The sequence below is a fragment of the Micrasema longulum genome, unplaced genomic scaffold (genome assembly GCF_059751315.1).
Source record: "Micrasema longulum isolate JH-2025_06_02 unplaced genomic scaffold, ASM5975131v1 h1tg000321l, whole genome shotgun sequence".
NCBI lineage: Eukaryota > Metazoa > Arthropoda > Insecta > Trichoptera > Brachycentridae > Micrasema > Micrasema longulum.
In genome coordinates, this window is record NW_028277525.1 from 226,374 (window position 1) to 243,794 (window position 17,421).

The 17,421-nt window shown below is 33.8% G+C and overlaps 1 protein-coding gene across 5 annotated transcripts; it reads right to left on the bottom strand.

Annotated features, from left to right (window-relative positions):
* Positions 1 to 1,438: 1,438 nt before the first annotated feature.
* On the bottom strand, positions 1,439 to 17,261 carry gny (ALG6 alpha-1,3-glucosyltransferase garnysstan). Of its 5 annotated transcripts, XM_088224941.1 has the most exons (9): positions 17,071 to 17,261; positions 14,750 to 14,844; positions 10,753 to 10,827; positions 10,406 to 10,532; positions 7,821 to 8,370; positions 6,557 to 6,786; positions 5,087 to 5,149; positions 4,176 to 4,303; positions 1,439 to 2,027 (listed from the first exon to the last, which is right to left on the bottom strand). In XM_088224941.1, the coding sequence occupies exons 1-9, from the start codon at positions 17,131 to 17,133 to the stop codon at positions 1,886 to 1,888; spliced, it is 1,473 nt and encodes a 490-aa protein (XP_088081067.1). In that variant the 5' UTR covers positions 17,134 to 17,261; the 3' UTR covers positions 1,439 to 1,885. The 5 variants fall into 5 exon arrangements, with proteins under 5 accessions (XP_088081067.1, XP_088081066.1, XP_088081065.1 ...); XM_088224940.1 differs by lacking the exons at positions 1,439 to 2,027; positions 14,750 to 14,844; positions 17,071 to 17,261 and adding an exon at positions 3,638 to 4,046 and having other exon boundaries at positions 10,406 to 10,827; XM_088224939.1 differs by lacking the exons at positions 1,439 to 2,027; positions 14,750 to 14,844; positions 17,071 to 17,261 and adding an exon at positions 3,843 to 4,033 and having other exon boundaries at positions 10,406 to 10,827.
* Positions 17,262 to 17,421: the final 160 nt, after the last annotated feature.

Sequence of the window (17,421 nt, forward strand, 5' to 3'; positions counted from 1 at the left end):
TTAAAACCGGCAGATATGATAATTCATTATGGAGACCTTCAAATCTTATTTTTGGACAGTTTTGTCATTACAGAATTTCATATTTAAGTCAAAGATAATAAATATCATTAGTCTTTTAAACATTTTACTTTCAAAACACTTGTGAAGTTTAAATAACAGTCATAAATGAAGGGTACACTGCTAAAACGGGCTCATTACATTATTAGATTTTGGAGACATTAATGCCCTTTTTACTCTTAAATGCGTATGATATAATGGACAATAGAATGGAATATTCAAAGCTTACAAAATGTGGCTGTCTGTTTCATGAACAAGGAAGTTCCGTGGTATGGGAAATTGGGTAAAAAAAATGTTTTCTGACACGGGATAAAAATTAGATCATTTAATTGTACTATGAAGTTTCTCGAAAAGTATGAAAAAATGAATAAAAATTAACTACGTTGCAAGTTCTTCCAAATCAACCAATGATAATGTTGTGATAGATTTCCGGTTTCCGGGAAACCAACTCATCAATTAGCAGTACTCATCGACGACAACTAGTGACATCACGGGGGGAGTAATTACAAAACTTTAAAAAAATCATAGCTATGATAATACTATACATAAAAATATAAAACAATATTTTTTCTGGCTTAGTTTGACAGTTTATTAACAAATTAATAGTAAAAAAATCATTAAAAACCATTGAATTTACTCATTGTAGGAAATAAATATGTGGTCGCGGCTGGCAAAAAAAACAGTCAAAATGTGATGATTACCCCAACTAACACATTTTATTTAGTCTCTTAGAGTTTTAGTCCCAACACTTATGTATGGAAGTGAAACATGGAACTGGCAAGGATGAAAGCCAAGTGAATGCCGTTGAAATGCGATCTCTTTGATGAATGTGTGGGAAATCAATGTATGACAGGGTTACGAATGATGAAATCGGGCGAGAGTGTAAATCTGAGTCAAGTATAAGAGATAAGATTAAGAAAGGGTCTCCGAGATGGTTTGATCATGTAGAACGAATGGTAAAACATGTATATATGGCAATAATGAACGGTAATGTGAGATGAGGATGACAAAAGAAGGGGTGGCATGATCAGATAAATCAAAATCTTAAGTCTCCAGGGCATGCTTGGCTACAACAGTTTAGAGACTAGAAGGAATGTGTATTTGACTACACATTTTTATCGCTTGTTGCGCGGTATTGTCGATAATCCTGAGATTATGATGAGCATTGGTTTGTATGTTCCTGATAATTACCTAAGACAGCATCAGCATAGATTGTTTCATATTCCGATATACAGGACCAATCTGCCGATGGTTATGCCTGTTGGAAGGGCTACCGCTATGCTGAACAACATCGCTCTGGATATTGATCTGTTCCATGTATCCGAAGGGGTTTTCCGGAGCAGGATTCTCCTACTACTTTGACATGAGTTTCTTTCATGCATTTTTTCTTTTTTATAATATGTACATATTGAATGTATGTTTGCAATGTATATTATATTTAAATAAATTAATTGAATTGAGTCAAAAGCAGACAGAACCAAAGGGCATGTATGAATCACAAGACGTATGAATGTGTAAGAAGCTAGGAATGTATGCCAGGATAGACGTGTGTGGAGGTCCATTCTCTCTGCCTACCCCAACGGAGAAATGATGTGACGGTAGTAGTAGTAGTAGTATGACCCGATGATCCTCCAAATAAGGTTTTTATACTTCTTTTTTTATACTGTAAAATTTGACAGCCGTTAATGAGCCTGTTTTTGCCGTGTACCTTTCAAATGACATTTTAAAAGTCATATTTTTACATAGATCTCAATATTTCCAATATGCAACACAAGCGGCTAAGTTTCACACTTGAGTGTATAGAATCGTAGACAGCGATCTGTAATTTTTAAGGTAAAACGAAATTAAAGGTTACGCCGGTTCCGCCGATTTCAGTCAGTTTGGCAAGGAATCCACTGCCGTTTAATGTTTGTATCAACTTCTGGATGACCTCTTCGTCGGCGTCGTGTGGAATAAGGACAATAGCAAATCTAAAAATAAAAGATGAGAGATAAAGAAGTATCACAATCACGCAAGTAATAAAAACAGACACAAGAAAACCATACTTTTAAATTATTAAAATAGTTAAAACTTAAATATTACCAGAAAAAAGACTCCAGTATTTAAATTATGTGGAATAGGGAAATATCACATACTACAAATATTGATAAAAAATATATGAAATGAATTTAGAATAATTAATTGTCATTTAAAAATTAATATGGATATTGTATAAATCCTCAATAAATCGATTATAACTATAAAATATAAATCAATAATTAGTAAATAAACCTATCGAACGAATTTAAATCGAAAATTGCAAATCTAATGCCAAGCTGTCTTGTCCTGTAAATATTCATCGACTCTATAGTAGCTTCCAAACAGGCTGTGCTTGTCAAAATAATTTTTCTTTGTTGGCAAAGCCTGAATTTCAAGAGGTACCTTATTGTAGAATTGAATGCAGTTTGAGGCAAAAGAATTATTAATTTTTTGCAGTCTAGTAGTGAGCACAACTAGCATATCTTTATTACTAGCGTTGAAGCTATGGAAATCTCTGTTTCTTCTAAAATTATTAAAAATACGACCCTACAAAAACGCGACATGTTTGGCCTTGATAATTGTGATGTCAAGATTCTATTTAAATTTAAAGTCTAAAAAAAGTTCAAAATTTACCCGAATCAATCGTGACGTATTAGGAGCGTGGCCAATGCAATGGACCGTTTTCACGGGAATTCAAAATTATACATTTAAATATATTTTCTATGCTACTAAAAAGTACTAAAAAAATATTTTTAACTGTATTTTATAGACCCTTGATATTTACCCCTAAAAATGTGATATTTCCCTATTGTTTAATGTATAAAGGGATGAAAATGTATAATGAGAATTATGAATGTAATTTATTTTAAATGATTAGAATATTGCAATAGAGAGGGAAAACATTTTTGAGAAGGGAATAACGAAGTCTAGGCATTTACAAGACTTATGACTTGTCATTGGTTAGTTTAACCTTTTATAGGACATCTAGAACACAGTGGTACATAAATATACCACCAAAACTGAGGTATTTATTTTATTTTATTTATTTATTTTTATTTTTCTTTTCTTTGACGCCCATGGGGCTTTTACATTATACATACTATGTAATAAGAAAAAGTTACACATTAAACATAATTAACATTTTTTCAAATATAAAAATTTAAAAAATATATTTTTAAAATTTAAAAATAAAGTTACATAGTTAACATAGTTACATTTTCTAATATTTTGTATTAATAATAAGTCTTACGTCACAAGAGCATCGTAATGACGTATTTGGGTAGATCAGTTTTCCACTCAGCTGATGTACATATTATAATATTATGTCCCTGTTAATACTTTACGAATTATTTATTTATCTCTCTCTGAATCAATTATATGATACGCTATAACTTCCTGGGGGTTATCAAGTGAAAGTAATATTGATTTTATTCAAACGTTCAATGTATATACCGCCAGGGACACAATATTTCAATATCAATTATGTATAAATCTTGAGTTTTTCTACTGACATTTCTTGGTGGAACTGCATTTTATTTATAATAATAAAAATACTTTATAGTTTTTTTCCACTTTTATTTATAACTATTTTATAAATTTTTTACCAGTGACCGGGTTTTGTTGTGATCGACATCGTCAGACTGGTGGGAGACTAAACAAATTTCTATGTTATATACAAGTGCAAGCAGGGGTTGTAAATCATGATTTTATATAATTATGTAAATAAAAGAAATTAAATTAAAATCATTTAAGTATAGGGTAATAACAATTATAAGTTTTGTTTGAATGTATATAATAAAAACTGGTGTAAAATATACAATTTTATGAAGTTTTATAATGAAAATGTATTTGAATTACATGTATTTAAATTTAATTAAAACTATAACAGGGGCCGCTGGTTGGAAGTTCCATCGACAGCTATGTCTCCGGGCCCAGGGGGTAATTAAGTGATTCTCTGCTGGGAATTCTTGCTTTCAGAGATAATAATAAAATAAAATAAATAAATAAATAACCGAGAAAAACTTTATCTGAAAGGCCGTGAATATCTGAGAATTTTGATTTAAATTAACGAGAGAAGATTAATTTATAGATATACTAACCCTCCACCGCCAGCTCCAGTCAGCTTACAACTGAAGCCAAATTTTGCCGAGATTAACTGAATCCTCTCGAGAGTCGGGTGGGAGACGTTCAGGGTTGTGAGAAGCTTGTGGTTTATGTCAAACAATTCCTGAAAATAATAAGCCAGTAATAAATAATATGTGATGAACACAATTAAACAATTATGAGGATCTACGTTCATTGCATTCGCGGTAAGAAGTGCTGGCGGAGTAGAAATTTCCTGCTCCCATCCCTAAAAACCGAAACTAGGAGGAGTACAGTGACACCACACGTACAGCAAAATTATATATTTAAAGATAATTTTATTTTTCGTTAACGTTGAATATGTATTTTATTACATGCCTTATATTACTCGTATAGTAATTTCAAACAGGTTCTAGGTATTTTGCTGACTTAAAATATATTATTAATTGCTTTCTTTATGCCTAACAACACTAAAATAATTATTATTATATTCCTCCATTTTAATACATATTATTATAATTATTTTTGCAGCACAACAGGCCAGGAGGCCTAAATACAGTGGTGAATTACAGCACAGAACACCCAGGCTTGAAAAAAATCACATAATATTTTTGTTTTGGGAATCGAACCTGAAAACGTACGTGCGCGAGTCAAGCCTCTTGACCACTATACCACGAAGGCCGCCATTTACTTTCATTATACACAGTTCATCTGTACTAAGACAAGTAAATATATTGTTATGTTGATTGAGCGCACTCGATGGTCATGACGTGTGACGTGACGCCAAAAAACCCAAAAAATATAAATAAAATATTTCCATTGTGAAAATACCCTAATAAATTAAGCAATTGACAAAGTGCTTGTAACGTGTTTATTATATTATACGTCATTGAATTAAAATGTGTTAAGTATTCAATACACAACTCACAGACAGTCTTTTGTAGTCATCATCCAAACTTTTCGTTGTATCACTGTTCATAGCCATTATGACCTGAAAATAATAAATAAAAAGTAATAATTTGAACCCCAGCCAATTTTCCATAGAATATGTGACAATTTTCTAGCAAAAAACAGTAGTTTTTATATGTATATAATACAACAGAGATGAAGAACATTTTAGAGAAGGTAATATAGAAGTCTAGGCATCTACAGGGCTTATGACCTGTCATTGGCTGGTTTAAGTGGCCACTTTACACACTGTGTAACATTCATCATTCTGCCCATATTTGAACATCTATATTCTTTCATCTGTTCATGTTTGTGAAGTTAAAGAGCTGAAACCTTTATCTCTAAAATGTTCTTCATCTCTGTTGCAATATGTTAATATAAACAGCTCCCAGGGAGTTGAATCCGGTCTTTGTCTACAAAAGTTTAGACAAACTCAAAATATTGTTGATTTCAATAAAATTTGTTGAAAAAAAATTCTTGACAGATTAAGTATTAAATTACAAAATGATTGGTACACACATAATTAATAATAACATTTCTACCTCTCCAATAGAGTGAAAACTTGTGTTTAGAGTTTCATCATCATTCCCTTTCAGCATCTAATGGTGCATAGGGCACTGTATTGGTATACGAATCGCAGTGTATCTTGATCATTTTTGTTATATGACGGTAAGATGATTAGTCTTGCGCTTCAGGTACCAGTGTCCAGGGACTATGAAATATTCTAGTGATTATTTTATGTCAACCATGTTGGGAATTGAACCCGAGTCCAGTTGTATGGTAGGCTAACGCGCTGACCACTACACCACAAGGCCAATTTACATAAATCATATACATGTAAATGTAAATATATGTATTTGATTATTGTAAAAAATTGTATTTAGTTGTAATATTGTATTTTAATTTGTTTATTAATAAATAAAAAAAAAAATTAAAAAACATATTTTGTTCATCAGTCAATGCTACCAGAACCACACTAAATACTCGGATAAGAGACAAGATCTGGATTTTTTGGTTGAAGTTTACAATGATTTAAACGAGCACTAAATAAATAATCCTGATCTTGTCTCGATGTCCCTTATGTTAGTCAATGCTTCATTAACCTTCATAAATCACATGCTAAGGATTTATTCAAATGACCTTGTCAGACTGAAAAGTTCAAGACTAAAATTGCCATTAAGAGGATCGCGCTTTGAGACCATTGATGTCATAAAAGAGAATCCGCTGCCATACCTTTGAACGCCTATGAAAAGTGCATGGACCGTTGGATTAAGCGTTGGCATCAATGTATCGTTGTAGACGGCGAGTATTTTGAAGGGGATAATAAATAAATTTATTAAAAATTACAGTTATGCGTTTTTTTGCCAAATTCCTGTTCATTTTTGATCATAAGGTAAGTAAAACTTCTTTATTTGTATATCTAGTGAGACATTTATTAACCCATACTTACTTTTAGTGCAGCCAATGCCACTTGATTAAGAGATTCCATAATAGAACCAACCAAGTCAGGATATCTCTGACCTAAGTCTACCACTCTCTGGATAAGGTCACGAGTTTGTCTGCTGACTCTTGTGTCTACTAAGAGAATTCTCAACCTCAAGTTGAAAGAGTGAGGGATAGGCTCTGACCCTTTCCTGAACTGGACTAGAGATCCAAAGGTGCATGTTGCATTGTCAACACCTAGAATAAAATAGTTTTGTGTTGAATTATTTATTATATTCTTGAGTCGGATTGTGGCTAGTGTTGCAAACTCGGGGGATCAGAGGTCCGAGGTTCAAACCCACTCTATCTCATTTTAAATAGTGATTTTTTAACCAATCGATTGGCAGACAAACGTCCTCGGGGTTGGCATTAAAGATAATTTAGAAATAAATAAATAGCACGGTTATAGTATGACAGACATGGCATTGGCAATGTGTCGAGAGTGTAACCTTTAAGCCAGGATTGAAGACCGCTCGCTTCTTGGATGATGGTCTTTGCTGTAGGGAAACATCGACAATGTCGTTTAATGAGATTTTGTTCAGTATTCTGAGCATCATAGGCAGGGGTTTGAGTTATTTACAACTCATTAAAAAAGGCCAAACTACAAGCATCAACATCATCATTACCCTTTCTGCATCCAGTGGTGCGGCCTCCGTGGTGTAGTGGTCAAGACGCTTGACTCACGCACGGAAGGTTCCGGGTTCGATTCCCGGTGAGAACACAAAAATTATAATGTGATTTTTCTTAAGTCTGGGTGCTCTGTGATGTAATTCACCACTGTAATTAGGCCTCCTGGCCTGTTGTGGTGCAAAAAAAATGTTTAAAAAAATCCATTAGTGAACCAAATGCAGTGTAGTTTAGTTGTCTGTTACATGAAGTGGGGCGATCAGACTTACACTACAGGTGCCAATCCAGGAACAATGAAGTATCGCAGTTTAAAAAGCCTTGAAAATAACTATTTCACGTCCACCCTGCCAGGAATCGAACCTAGGACCTCGAGAATAGTAGGCGAATGTGCCAATCACTACATAACGAGAAAGACTTATCTCCACTCGATTTCCTTATTCAGGACTTTTACCTGAGAGCCCCGATCGAGATGAAAACACTCGTCCAGGATTTTGGTTCTATTTCACATATATAACTGTGTTCTTCATCCGCCTTACAAAATTAATATTTTATGTTGACAATGTCTGGAGAGGCGGACAGTAGATTTAACAATGCAGAATGTTTACCTGAAGGATTCCCATGTGCGATTTTTTCACAGCAGAACGCCCAAGCAGAGATGGCAGTCTTTTCTTCAAACGTAAAATCTTTTGAGTCAATTGTGTTGCCATTTTTTGAAAAGGTTGATAAGTAATATTCGTCTTGGTGTAATTTCAAATACTGGAACATGGCAGCCGCAAGACTCACAGAGTAGGAGGCCGAACTCCCTGTACCGGCTCCGATTGCCAAATCGGAGTCTACGGTCAATTCAATACCCAGCATTAAATCAAAATGACGAAAAATGGCGCAGAACACATAGAGAATTATCGCAATCGCCTGGAACTGCACATTACTTATTTGTATTTCATATTTAGACTTCTGTTCGTCGAGGAATTTATGAATATTCTTCAAGTATTCATCGTGGTCGATATTTTTTGGATTTTCTAAGTCGTATTCTTCATCTTGATTTATTGAGGGGATGTTGAATAGCCTGGCTAAAGATTCGTAACTGAACGCCATTATAAAGCGTAGATTGGGTAAATTGACAGTCAAATGTGGGTCCCCTGTATTTTTTGTTTCCTACAAAATATAAAAATTGCATTGAGTCAAAACATTTAACTCTTTTGTTATTGTGATGAAGAAATATTCATCAAAGATTATTTGGAATTTATGGAGTCTTATAATCATTTGAGAAACCACTACAAGTATGCAAAATTGTAATTTTAAAAACATAATTTTTTATACAAGGTGTTCTTTAAACCCTGTCACATCCGAAAGCACGGTGATCAGTATGAGCAAGAAGACATATTGGCACATTATATTTTTTTAGAAAAATCAATACACAAATTGATGTTAAATTAATTTAAAGTGTCTAGTAGATAGCATATGAGCAAATAATATATTACAATATGATGATATTTGTTTATAATATTATTAATAAAAAAAATAAAAAAAATTTGGAAAAAAATTGATCAAACATGAACATGATCACAATACCAAAGAAAATGTAAAAAAATCAGACTCCCATTTAGAAAAAGGCGCAGTCACAAAATTCCATTTTATATAAGGCAGTAAACAAATATTATGATGTGGGAAAAAACATTTATGAAGAAAAGAAGGTTAAGAAATATGAGTTAAACAATTTATAAATGAAATATAAGTACATTGTTATTGTTAGAGCATACATAAGAATATGTTTACGTGTGCCCTATTTCAAGATTGAAAATAAAATAATAGTACACAATATATTAAAAAACACAATCAACATTTAAGACTTCGAGCTAACCCATGCCAATCTATCTTTATCCCACACTGTGTTAACGGCAAAGAGGTCTACGCAAAGCCGGAAGGTCTATCCCAAAGAGTTCCAAGTTGTGCGACGAATTGACTAATCTACACATTCTGGACATTGGGGCGTAAGAACAAAAGTTGCTCTTAGAAGATTTGATAAATAGCAGATTACTTCTGATGACACGGTTGGGAACAAAAAAAGAAATTGATTGCAACAGAGATGAGACATCACTTATAGCTTGTGTTCAACTTTGTTTCGAATTACTCGTTGGCAGGGTTCGAAGGATATACATTTATCAGTGATATATTATAACATGATATGTTTGTATCAAGATATTAACCCATTGCACCACTAATAAAGATGACATAATTTGTTCATACAACACACTATTTAAATTAGACACATTTTTTAATTCTTCATCATTATCATTTCCCTTTCCGCACCTAATGGTGCATAGGGCTCTGCATTGGTACACCAATTGCAGAGTATCTTGATCATTTATGTTACATGAAAGGTAAGATGATCAGTCTTACGCTTCAGGTACCAGTCCACTATGAAATATTCTAGTGTAAAAACACCCTTTTAAATCAATATTTTGTATCAACCACGTCGGGAATCGAACCCGAGACCCCTTGCATGGTAGGCAAACGCGCTGACCATTACACCAAGAGGCCGATTTTTTTATTACAATAACATTAAGACTGAATTAATATTTTGTAATAAATAATGTGAAATAAATTGTGATTATTATATTTTATTATGAAATCAGTAACCGAAATATACTTATTTATGTCATTTTTATGAATAAAGTTATTGTAAGTCAGTTTTGATGTAAAAAAAAATCACTTCAAAGACAAACCCGCGAATCGCCGGTTTTGTGTCAGTGACAAATTGACCTTGGCCGGCGATTTGCCGGCTTTGTGTTGCAATGGGTTGATAATAACGATATTTATAATTTAGTAGGTGTCTTTGTTTTTATAAGACATTCCCGCAATCCCCAGGCACCATAAAGTCACGTTTGTTGCGTGTTATGGACTGGAATGGGGATTCGCCTGGTGCAACTTAATAATATCCAGCAACAGCAGCTCTAGAGAGATAATTTTCATTCTTTGGTTTGGTTCAGTCCAAAATTAGAAATAGGCTGGTAATGAAAAGGTCACAAAGCTGGTATTCCTCTTTATTTCAACCAACACCCTGAAGCCAGGCAAACAGATTTGAACTGGGTTTGAGAGGCATTGGTCACAGATGCTAATGAAGATTCCTCATCATTTGATAATATTTCAAGATAGTATTAGATTATGTTTTAAGAAATGACATCTTTACCTGGAGTTTTACTCTAGTTCGCATTCCGAGACTCGCTGCAATCGCCGTTTTTCCATAGACAACTGAATGCTCCCCGTGAAGGATTACCTTCCCGGGAGCTGAGACTTCGTACCTTAGTATATCCATACTTTTCATAATAAAAACTGGGCTTACGATTTGAAAATACCAAATTGTCAACTTGACTTGTTGGAGTCACTGCTTGGTAAATATAAATGATAGCTTATGTATTTATTTAGAAGATTAATTCCATTTTGTTGTGACTTTTTGGTAAAGCGTGTGAATGTTGTGTGATATAAATTGTTTTATTGTTTATGAATTCAGCTTAAGCGGACTTGGCTTCTTCCCACTGTTCGACAGTAAATGTTTTTTGAGAAAAGGCGTGAATTTCTTTGAGTTCTTCTTGCAAGGCTGCGTTTACAAGTCTGAAAATAAAATTGCAATATATTTTATATTTGCTGGAGAATTTGCTTATCTTATTTGCTTATCCATTGAGCAAAAAAGGTTATGTAATTTCGGTAACAGTTTGGTAAAGATTTTGTTGTAATTTGGTAAAATTGTCTTGTGAAAAAATTAAGGATGTAAAATCTGAACTATTCAAATTTAAAAATTAGGTCTTGAAGAAGTGTCGAAAGTGATACCTGGTCAATGGTTATTCAAATTTGTGTATTTATATACCAGTTGTCTTTTGTTTCTGTAATAAATTCCAATGTACTTCTACTAAGAATTTTCTCAAAGAAATTTGAATGTTTAAATGCCTCAGAGTTATTCAGGTAACATAAATAAAAAATTGTTGTTATAGCAGTCGAGAAAGTAATCTAAGGTGTAGATTTTCACAAAATTCACGAAGGAGAACATAGATTCAATATTATTTTTCTTAACCCTGAGTGTTTTGTGCTGTAATTCACCACTGTAATTAAACGTAGTTATGCAGAAAGCAGCCAGTTCACAATTTTGGAAAAATTAGATATTGGTGTTATCAGGTGCAGTAAGGTCGATTCTATGTTCTGCTAAAAACTGCCTGACCGCTTTCATACAAAAAAACTGTATTAATCACCTTCGGAAAAAGGTGTCGATCACATAAACGGCATTTCTCAATTTGCAGAAAACACCTACAAAACTAGAAAAATCTTATGGTACTTTAAAAATCTTTTAAACTTTTCAAATACATAATAAGATTCTTGTTTGTAATATAAAAAAAAATATATTTATTCATTGTTTATCATTTGTTAAAATAAAAAACATTCCAACTATTGTGTAGATTTTATAATTCACCTTTTTCACAAAATGGCTATTATCTCAGTTTCACTTTTCTATGGCTGTATAACTACGTTCAATTAAAATTCATCAGAGAGGTCATGCCTACGTACATATTATATTCTCGTGAGTTATAAACTGGCATATCAGCCCTCGAAAGGAACACATTGAGTTTTGGGACAGCGTTGATAATACTATTATTAGTATATTGTTAAGTGTCCTCGGCACATGGAACCCCGGTGAGGTCACATTATTTTATTATTAATCTTTGTTTATAATGGAAAAAAATTAATGGACAAATATTTTTTTAACTTAGTTTCATAATCTATTAAAAAAATAAATTAAAAAACTACTGAACTTTCTCATCGAAGTTTGCTAATTTTCACAAATAAAATATTTATTTTATTTCTGCCAAATAACTTTATGCATCTACCGTCATTTACCCTTTTGACTTACTTTATACCTAGTCATTTAAATGATAGTATCTTGGTTGAATACTCTTGACTGAGGAATCAATTCTCATTTTAATTTCGAATAACAAAAGTGATACAAAGTAAATGCTAATTCTATTCATAAATCACTTGGATGAGATTACGTTGTAAAGTATATATAGGTGATACTTTGACCTGTGTCAAATCTGTTTGAAGAAACTTACAATGTTCAAATCTGTAGTACAACAGTGTACATACTACACGGGAAAGATGTTTTATGGTTCCTATTGTCAAGCACATTTTTTTATTGCTATACAATATGAAAGAAATTTATACAAAATTTAAACAAAGAGGCCTTCTCACTAGGAAAACTTTTTCTAAGGAAGACCGTATAGAATAAAAATTTTAATTGACATTATTCATGTGAAACTTCACTTCGTTCATTGTTGTAGTACCCACTAATTTACAAAATTCTCGAAACCCTAGATTTCTAAATAATTTACCTTTACACAGATGCAACACAACTGCGGCTTTAAATCATTATTAATATGTTAGAAAAAAAAACTTTCATAATCTTCCGTAAATCTTAAAATCAATAGAAAATTTTAAAACATTTAAATCTAAATTAAAACAACACATGAGACCCACCCTATCCTGAATGCCATACAATGGAAAATTGTGTATATTTTAGAATATAATATCTAATTTTAAGGAATCTGATCCAAATAGTAAAAATAAAATGTAAACAAAAAAATATATATATTTATTTAACTTTTTGTACATAATGTTATTTGTACATTGGCGGGCTTATTGCCAAATGGCAATTTCTTCCAACTAACCAATAAAATAAAAGTTACAGAACATATTCAATAGAAAAAAAATTATTAAAAAACTGAAAGTATATAAAAATAGAAATAAACGTATTTGTTTATAAATTACCTTAAATCAAAACTATTACTTAATGGGAAAAAGGAAAAAAGAGGAAAGAGGAAAAAGGAAAGGAGGAGAGATTAAGGAAGAGAAAGGAGATGTTTCTTCAGACGTGATTTAAACAGAGATAATGTAGTAACATCTTTGATGGTGGATGGGAGATGATTCCACAGTCGAGCCGCATGGACACTTTATGAGTTAGAGAAGAAAGAGGAATTGTGTATGGGTATTAAAAGAGTGCCTTGAGAATGAGAACGAAGAGGTAAACCATGAACTGATAAGCGTTGAAATTTTTCACGCAGGTATATAGGAGTGTTAGGACTATGAAGTACATTGAACAGAAGTGAGAGGGAGTGATAGTCTCTCCGCTGTCTAATTTTGAGCCATTTCAGTTGCCTACGATAATCAGAAATGTGGTCATATTTCCTAAGACCAAAAATGTACCTTATACATGTATTCTGAAGTCGATCAAGTTTATCGAGTTGCTCACAGCTTAAATCAGTCATGGAAACATCAGCGTAATCTAGAATGGGTAGTAGTAATGCTTGTACAAGAGTGCATTTAGTACTAACGGGTAAGAATTTTTGCAACCTTCTAAGTGAGTGTAGACTGAAAAATATTTTGCAGCTTAATTCATTAGTATGAGCTCGCCAGCAGAGATGTTCATCCATTTGTACTCCTAGATTTTTTACGGATTTCCTGTATTGAATATTGGTACCATTGACAATAAGAGGATCAAGTGAAGGTATGTCTAGCTTACTAAGCAATCTTTGACTACCTGCAAACATAATTTGTGTTTTAGATGGGTTGATTAGTAAACCATACTCTTTTGTCCATGTTGACACGCAATTTAGTGTATTAGACATCGATTCTATTGCTTCGCTGGTGTTTTCAGGTCTGCAATGAAGATATAATTGTAAATCGTCTGCATAGAGATGATATGAACAATTGAGACAATCTGCAATCGGATTAATAGTAATGGTGATAAAACTCCACCTTGAGGTACTCCAGCGGCAATATCAACCCATTCCGATTGATGATCTGGTGTTTTGATGCACTGTTGTCTAGCTCGTAAATACGATCCGAACCATTTTATAACCGGTTGTGTCATATTTAGTGTTTTAAGTCTAGCCAACAAAAGATCAAAATCCACAGTGTATACATATAAATATTAATGTAAAACGAACTCCCTCTCTAAACACAAGTTTTTCACTTTATTAGAGAGGTAGAAATGTTATAATTAACTATGTATGTACAAAACATTTACAACTACTTTGTCAAAAAATCTTTTTCAATAAAAAAAAAAAAGAAACCTAAATATTTTTAACATTTCTTCTACGCTAATTTGCTTCAGCCAGATTTTGTATTCTTTTTATAAATATTTTTTATTATCTGTTAAGTTAATTTTATGGGGAGGCATATTACAATTTGGCTGCTGCATAAGTCCATTAGAGAATATCTCCTTAAGATAAAAATAACTTTATTTAATTTACTTACATATAACTTTGAATTATGTATCCTCACCTCTGTTCTGTATAAATACATTTAACTTTTTAATAAAGATATCAGTCTCGAAGATGTCGCGAAAGCGATGAAACCGGTCACTGGATATTCCAAATTTGTGGATTAAAGTATCACTCGTGTTTTATTTATACACTAAGTATCATATAATTTGACTCTGAAATCACTTAGTTTTTATATGTAACTGTTAAATGTATAGAATACATACCTGTGTCTGGCCAGCAGAGGTTTCCCCTTGAACTTATCAGAGACAATAACTACAGAGAACTTTCCCCCACATCCATCCGATTCATCCGTCACCTCCTGCAAACAAAATATTTGGAACTTGAAAAAACTTTTTACAAGTTATGTTAGACAGAGATAAGTGCTAGTAAATAAAATCTTAGTTGGTTTGACAATTTTTCAGATTTTATAAAGTATCAATTATTGATATTAATCTTGATGTGCGGACAAGTCATTATCTTATATTACATCCACACTTTTTGTCTTTCATGTTCCTATTCATATCCCTAGGAAATTGAAAAACATGTTTTTTTTATTCATACCTAAGTTAACTTCTATTTGAGGCTTGATATTATGTGTAATCTAAGTTGATAATTTGCAATCAGTTTGAGTTAATTTTAAAAAATCTGTTTGTATAAATTTGAATACACAGTTTATTTTCTTGGTGACAGATTGAAATATGGAATTCTCAAGTAAATTTTCAAATAATAACCATAGAGAAATAATAGATGATAGTTTAATAAATATATTTATTTACAATTTTACATATTGCTTTATTTAACTTTTTTGATAACAATATTGTTTGTACTTTCATTGGGAATTATGAGTTGACAATAGTGAAAATAAATATAAAATAACAAAAAATTGAAACAAGAAAATGAAGAGATTAGAAGTGGGAAAAGATCGGGGTATTTCATTGGTGGGGAAATGGCTACGGATGCTACTGTTAGCGCTAACATCACTAATACCGAAAACATGAATAATAAATTGAATATCTTATAAAATAGCCCACTGTATTGGTTGTGGGTGCCCTTAAGAATATTGTTGATTCTAGTGACATTGAATATATCCATAAATCCAATATTACGATCCATCATCATAAGAATAACACTGAATGTACTTAAAAATAGGACGCTCGACGAGAGGTAGGCCAGAAATAGGCCGTCCTTCAGTAACAAAGGCAACATGCTGAAGTTAGATACTATCAGGAACCAGAGGCAAGGCACGGGGTCGAGGGGCATGTGGAGGAGGACGGGGAGGGCGCACAGCAGAATGCTCTTCTCGTGAACTTGAAAAGAAAACAAAAAGAAACAGAGAGAAGAATTGATCAGAGACAATATGAACTTTTTTGAATTCGGACGAAAGAATAAATCGAGCGACGATGGCAACAATGCCAAACACGTTGATAATAAACAAACCTTGGCCATAGCGGCGTTATCGAATATCATTTTCAACTTGATAAATATATTAACGGAACACCAAACATTAGCCACCTTGTCTTCGAATACTCCACGCGCCACGGGAAATAATCTAAAGAGGACTTGCCAAACGGCGTCCAAACTGGACAGATATGGCAACCAAATTATACCGAACGTTATAATTACGGTCAAACCGATCCGGGCAAGGAGATTTATACAATATCTAACACTCTTACGCTTAGAAGGTACACATTGTCGTAGCAAATACAAGAAAAAAGGCAGGGAATGATAAAGTTCCATTTGCTTGTAGTTCACAGCCAGAACGAAGAAGATCGAAGCCAGCACGAACTTGTTCAGTAATATAAACATGGTGGCCCATACGAACAAGCCGAGGGAGACGCAGTTGTACTGAAAGTGTCCATAGTCGATGAGGATTATTCCAGGGTACAAGAGACCGATCAGTGCGGACACTTCCGGCTGGAAGAAGATATTCTTGATCAGAGTCGACATTCCCCGGGCTTTTAGCTCTCTCATCTTCAACTTGTAGTTGACGTACGAAAAGCCCACCAGGGCGGGGATGTAGAAGTACAGGTCCGCCGTAAAGACGGTCCAGCGCATGAAGAGCTTGTGGAGGACGCTCTCGTAGCCCCGCGATGAGAACAGCACCACGGACTCGGGGTCCAAGATGTCCGCCACGTGGCCCACGGCCAGGCTGTGGTAGGCCGTCAGCGGCGGGTAGTCGAGCCCCCAGTACATGAGGTCGTTCTGTGTGGAGTTGGTGTACCAGAGGCCCGTCGGGATGTGCAGAGTTATCTCTTGCCAGTGGCGCTGGGCCTCGTAGTCCCCGAACATGGGCGGCTGGCCCGCCCCCGAGTGCGGGTACAGCGCCACGACCCAGCGCACGAGGACCGCGAGCGTCGCGCTCAGCCACAGGAAGCCGCGCGGCAGATTCGTTACGTTCATCGAATTAGTCTTCATACTTCGGCGCAAATTTAAAAACCCACATCAAACTGAAAAATGAGATTGCAAACGTAAGCCGAGGTTAGTCCGCGCGCCGGTATCTCGCATTAGAGTTGATGTGGAAAGAGACTAAGTAGGTTAAACTTACGACGTGTACTGCATCCAACTCCTTGACGAGTTTATTCTTTAAAAACTCTTCTGTATATACCATTATTATAATTAAAAACAGAGGTACAAAACTATCGAGACGTACGAACAATATTATTTTTTTATCGACCTCGTACGCCAACGCACGCTACTCACGTTCGAAACCGGAAAAATGTCAGATGAAACTGTCAAAATGCATTCCAAAGCTTCAAATTACGTTTTCAGAGAGTTCGAACATTGCACAAATAATGGTATTCATAGATAAAACATAAAACCAATATACTTATAAAACAAGTAAATACAAAAGTTGGTAGGTTAAATTTACGTATTCATAAAAAAGTTTCTATTTTAA

Excerpts from the sequence above, each read along its gene's own strand:
- gny (XM_088224937.1), bottom strand. The coding sequence starts at position 16,940 with ATGAAGACTAATTCGATGAACGTAACGAATCTGCCGCGCGGCTTCCTG.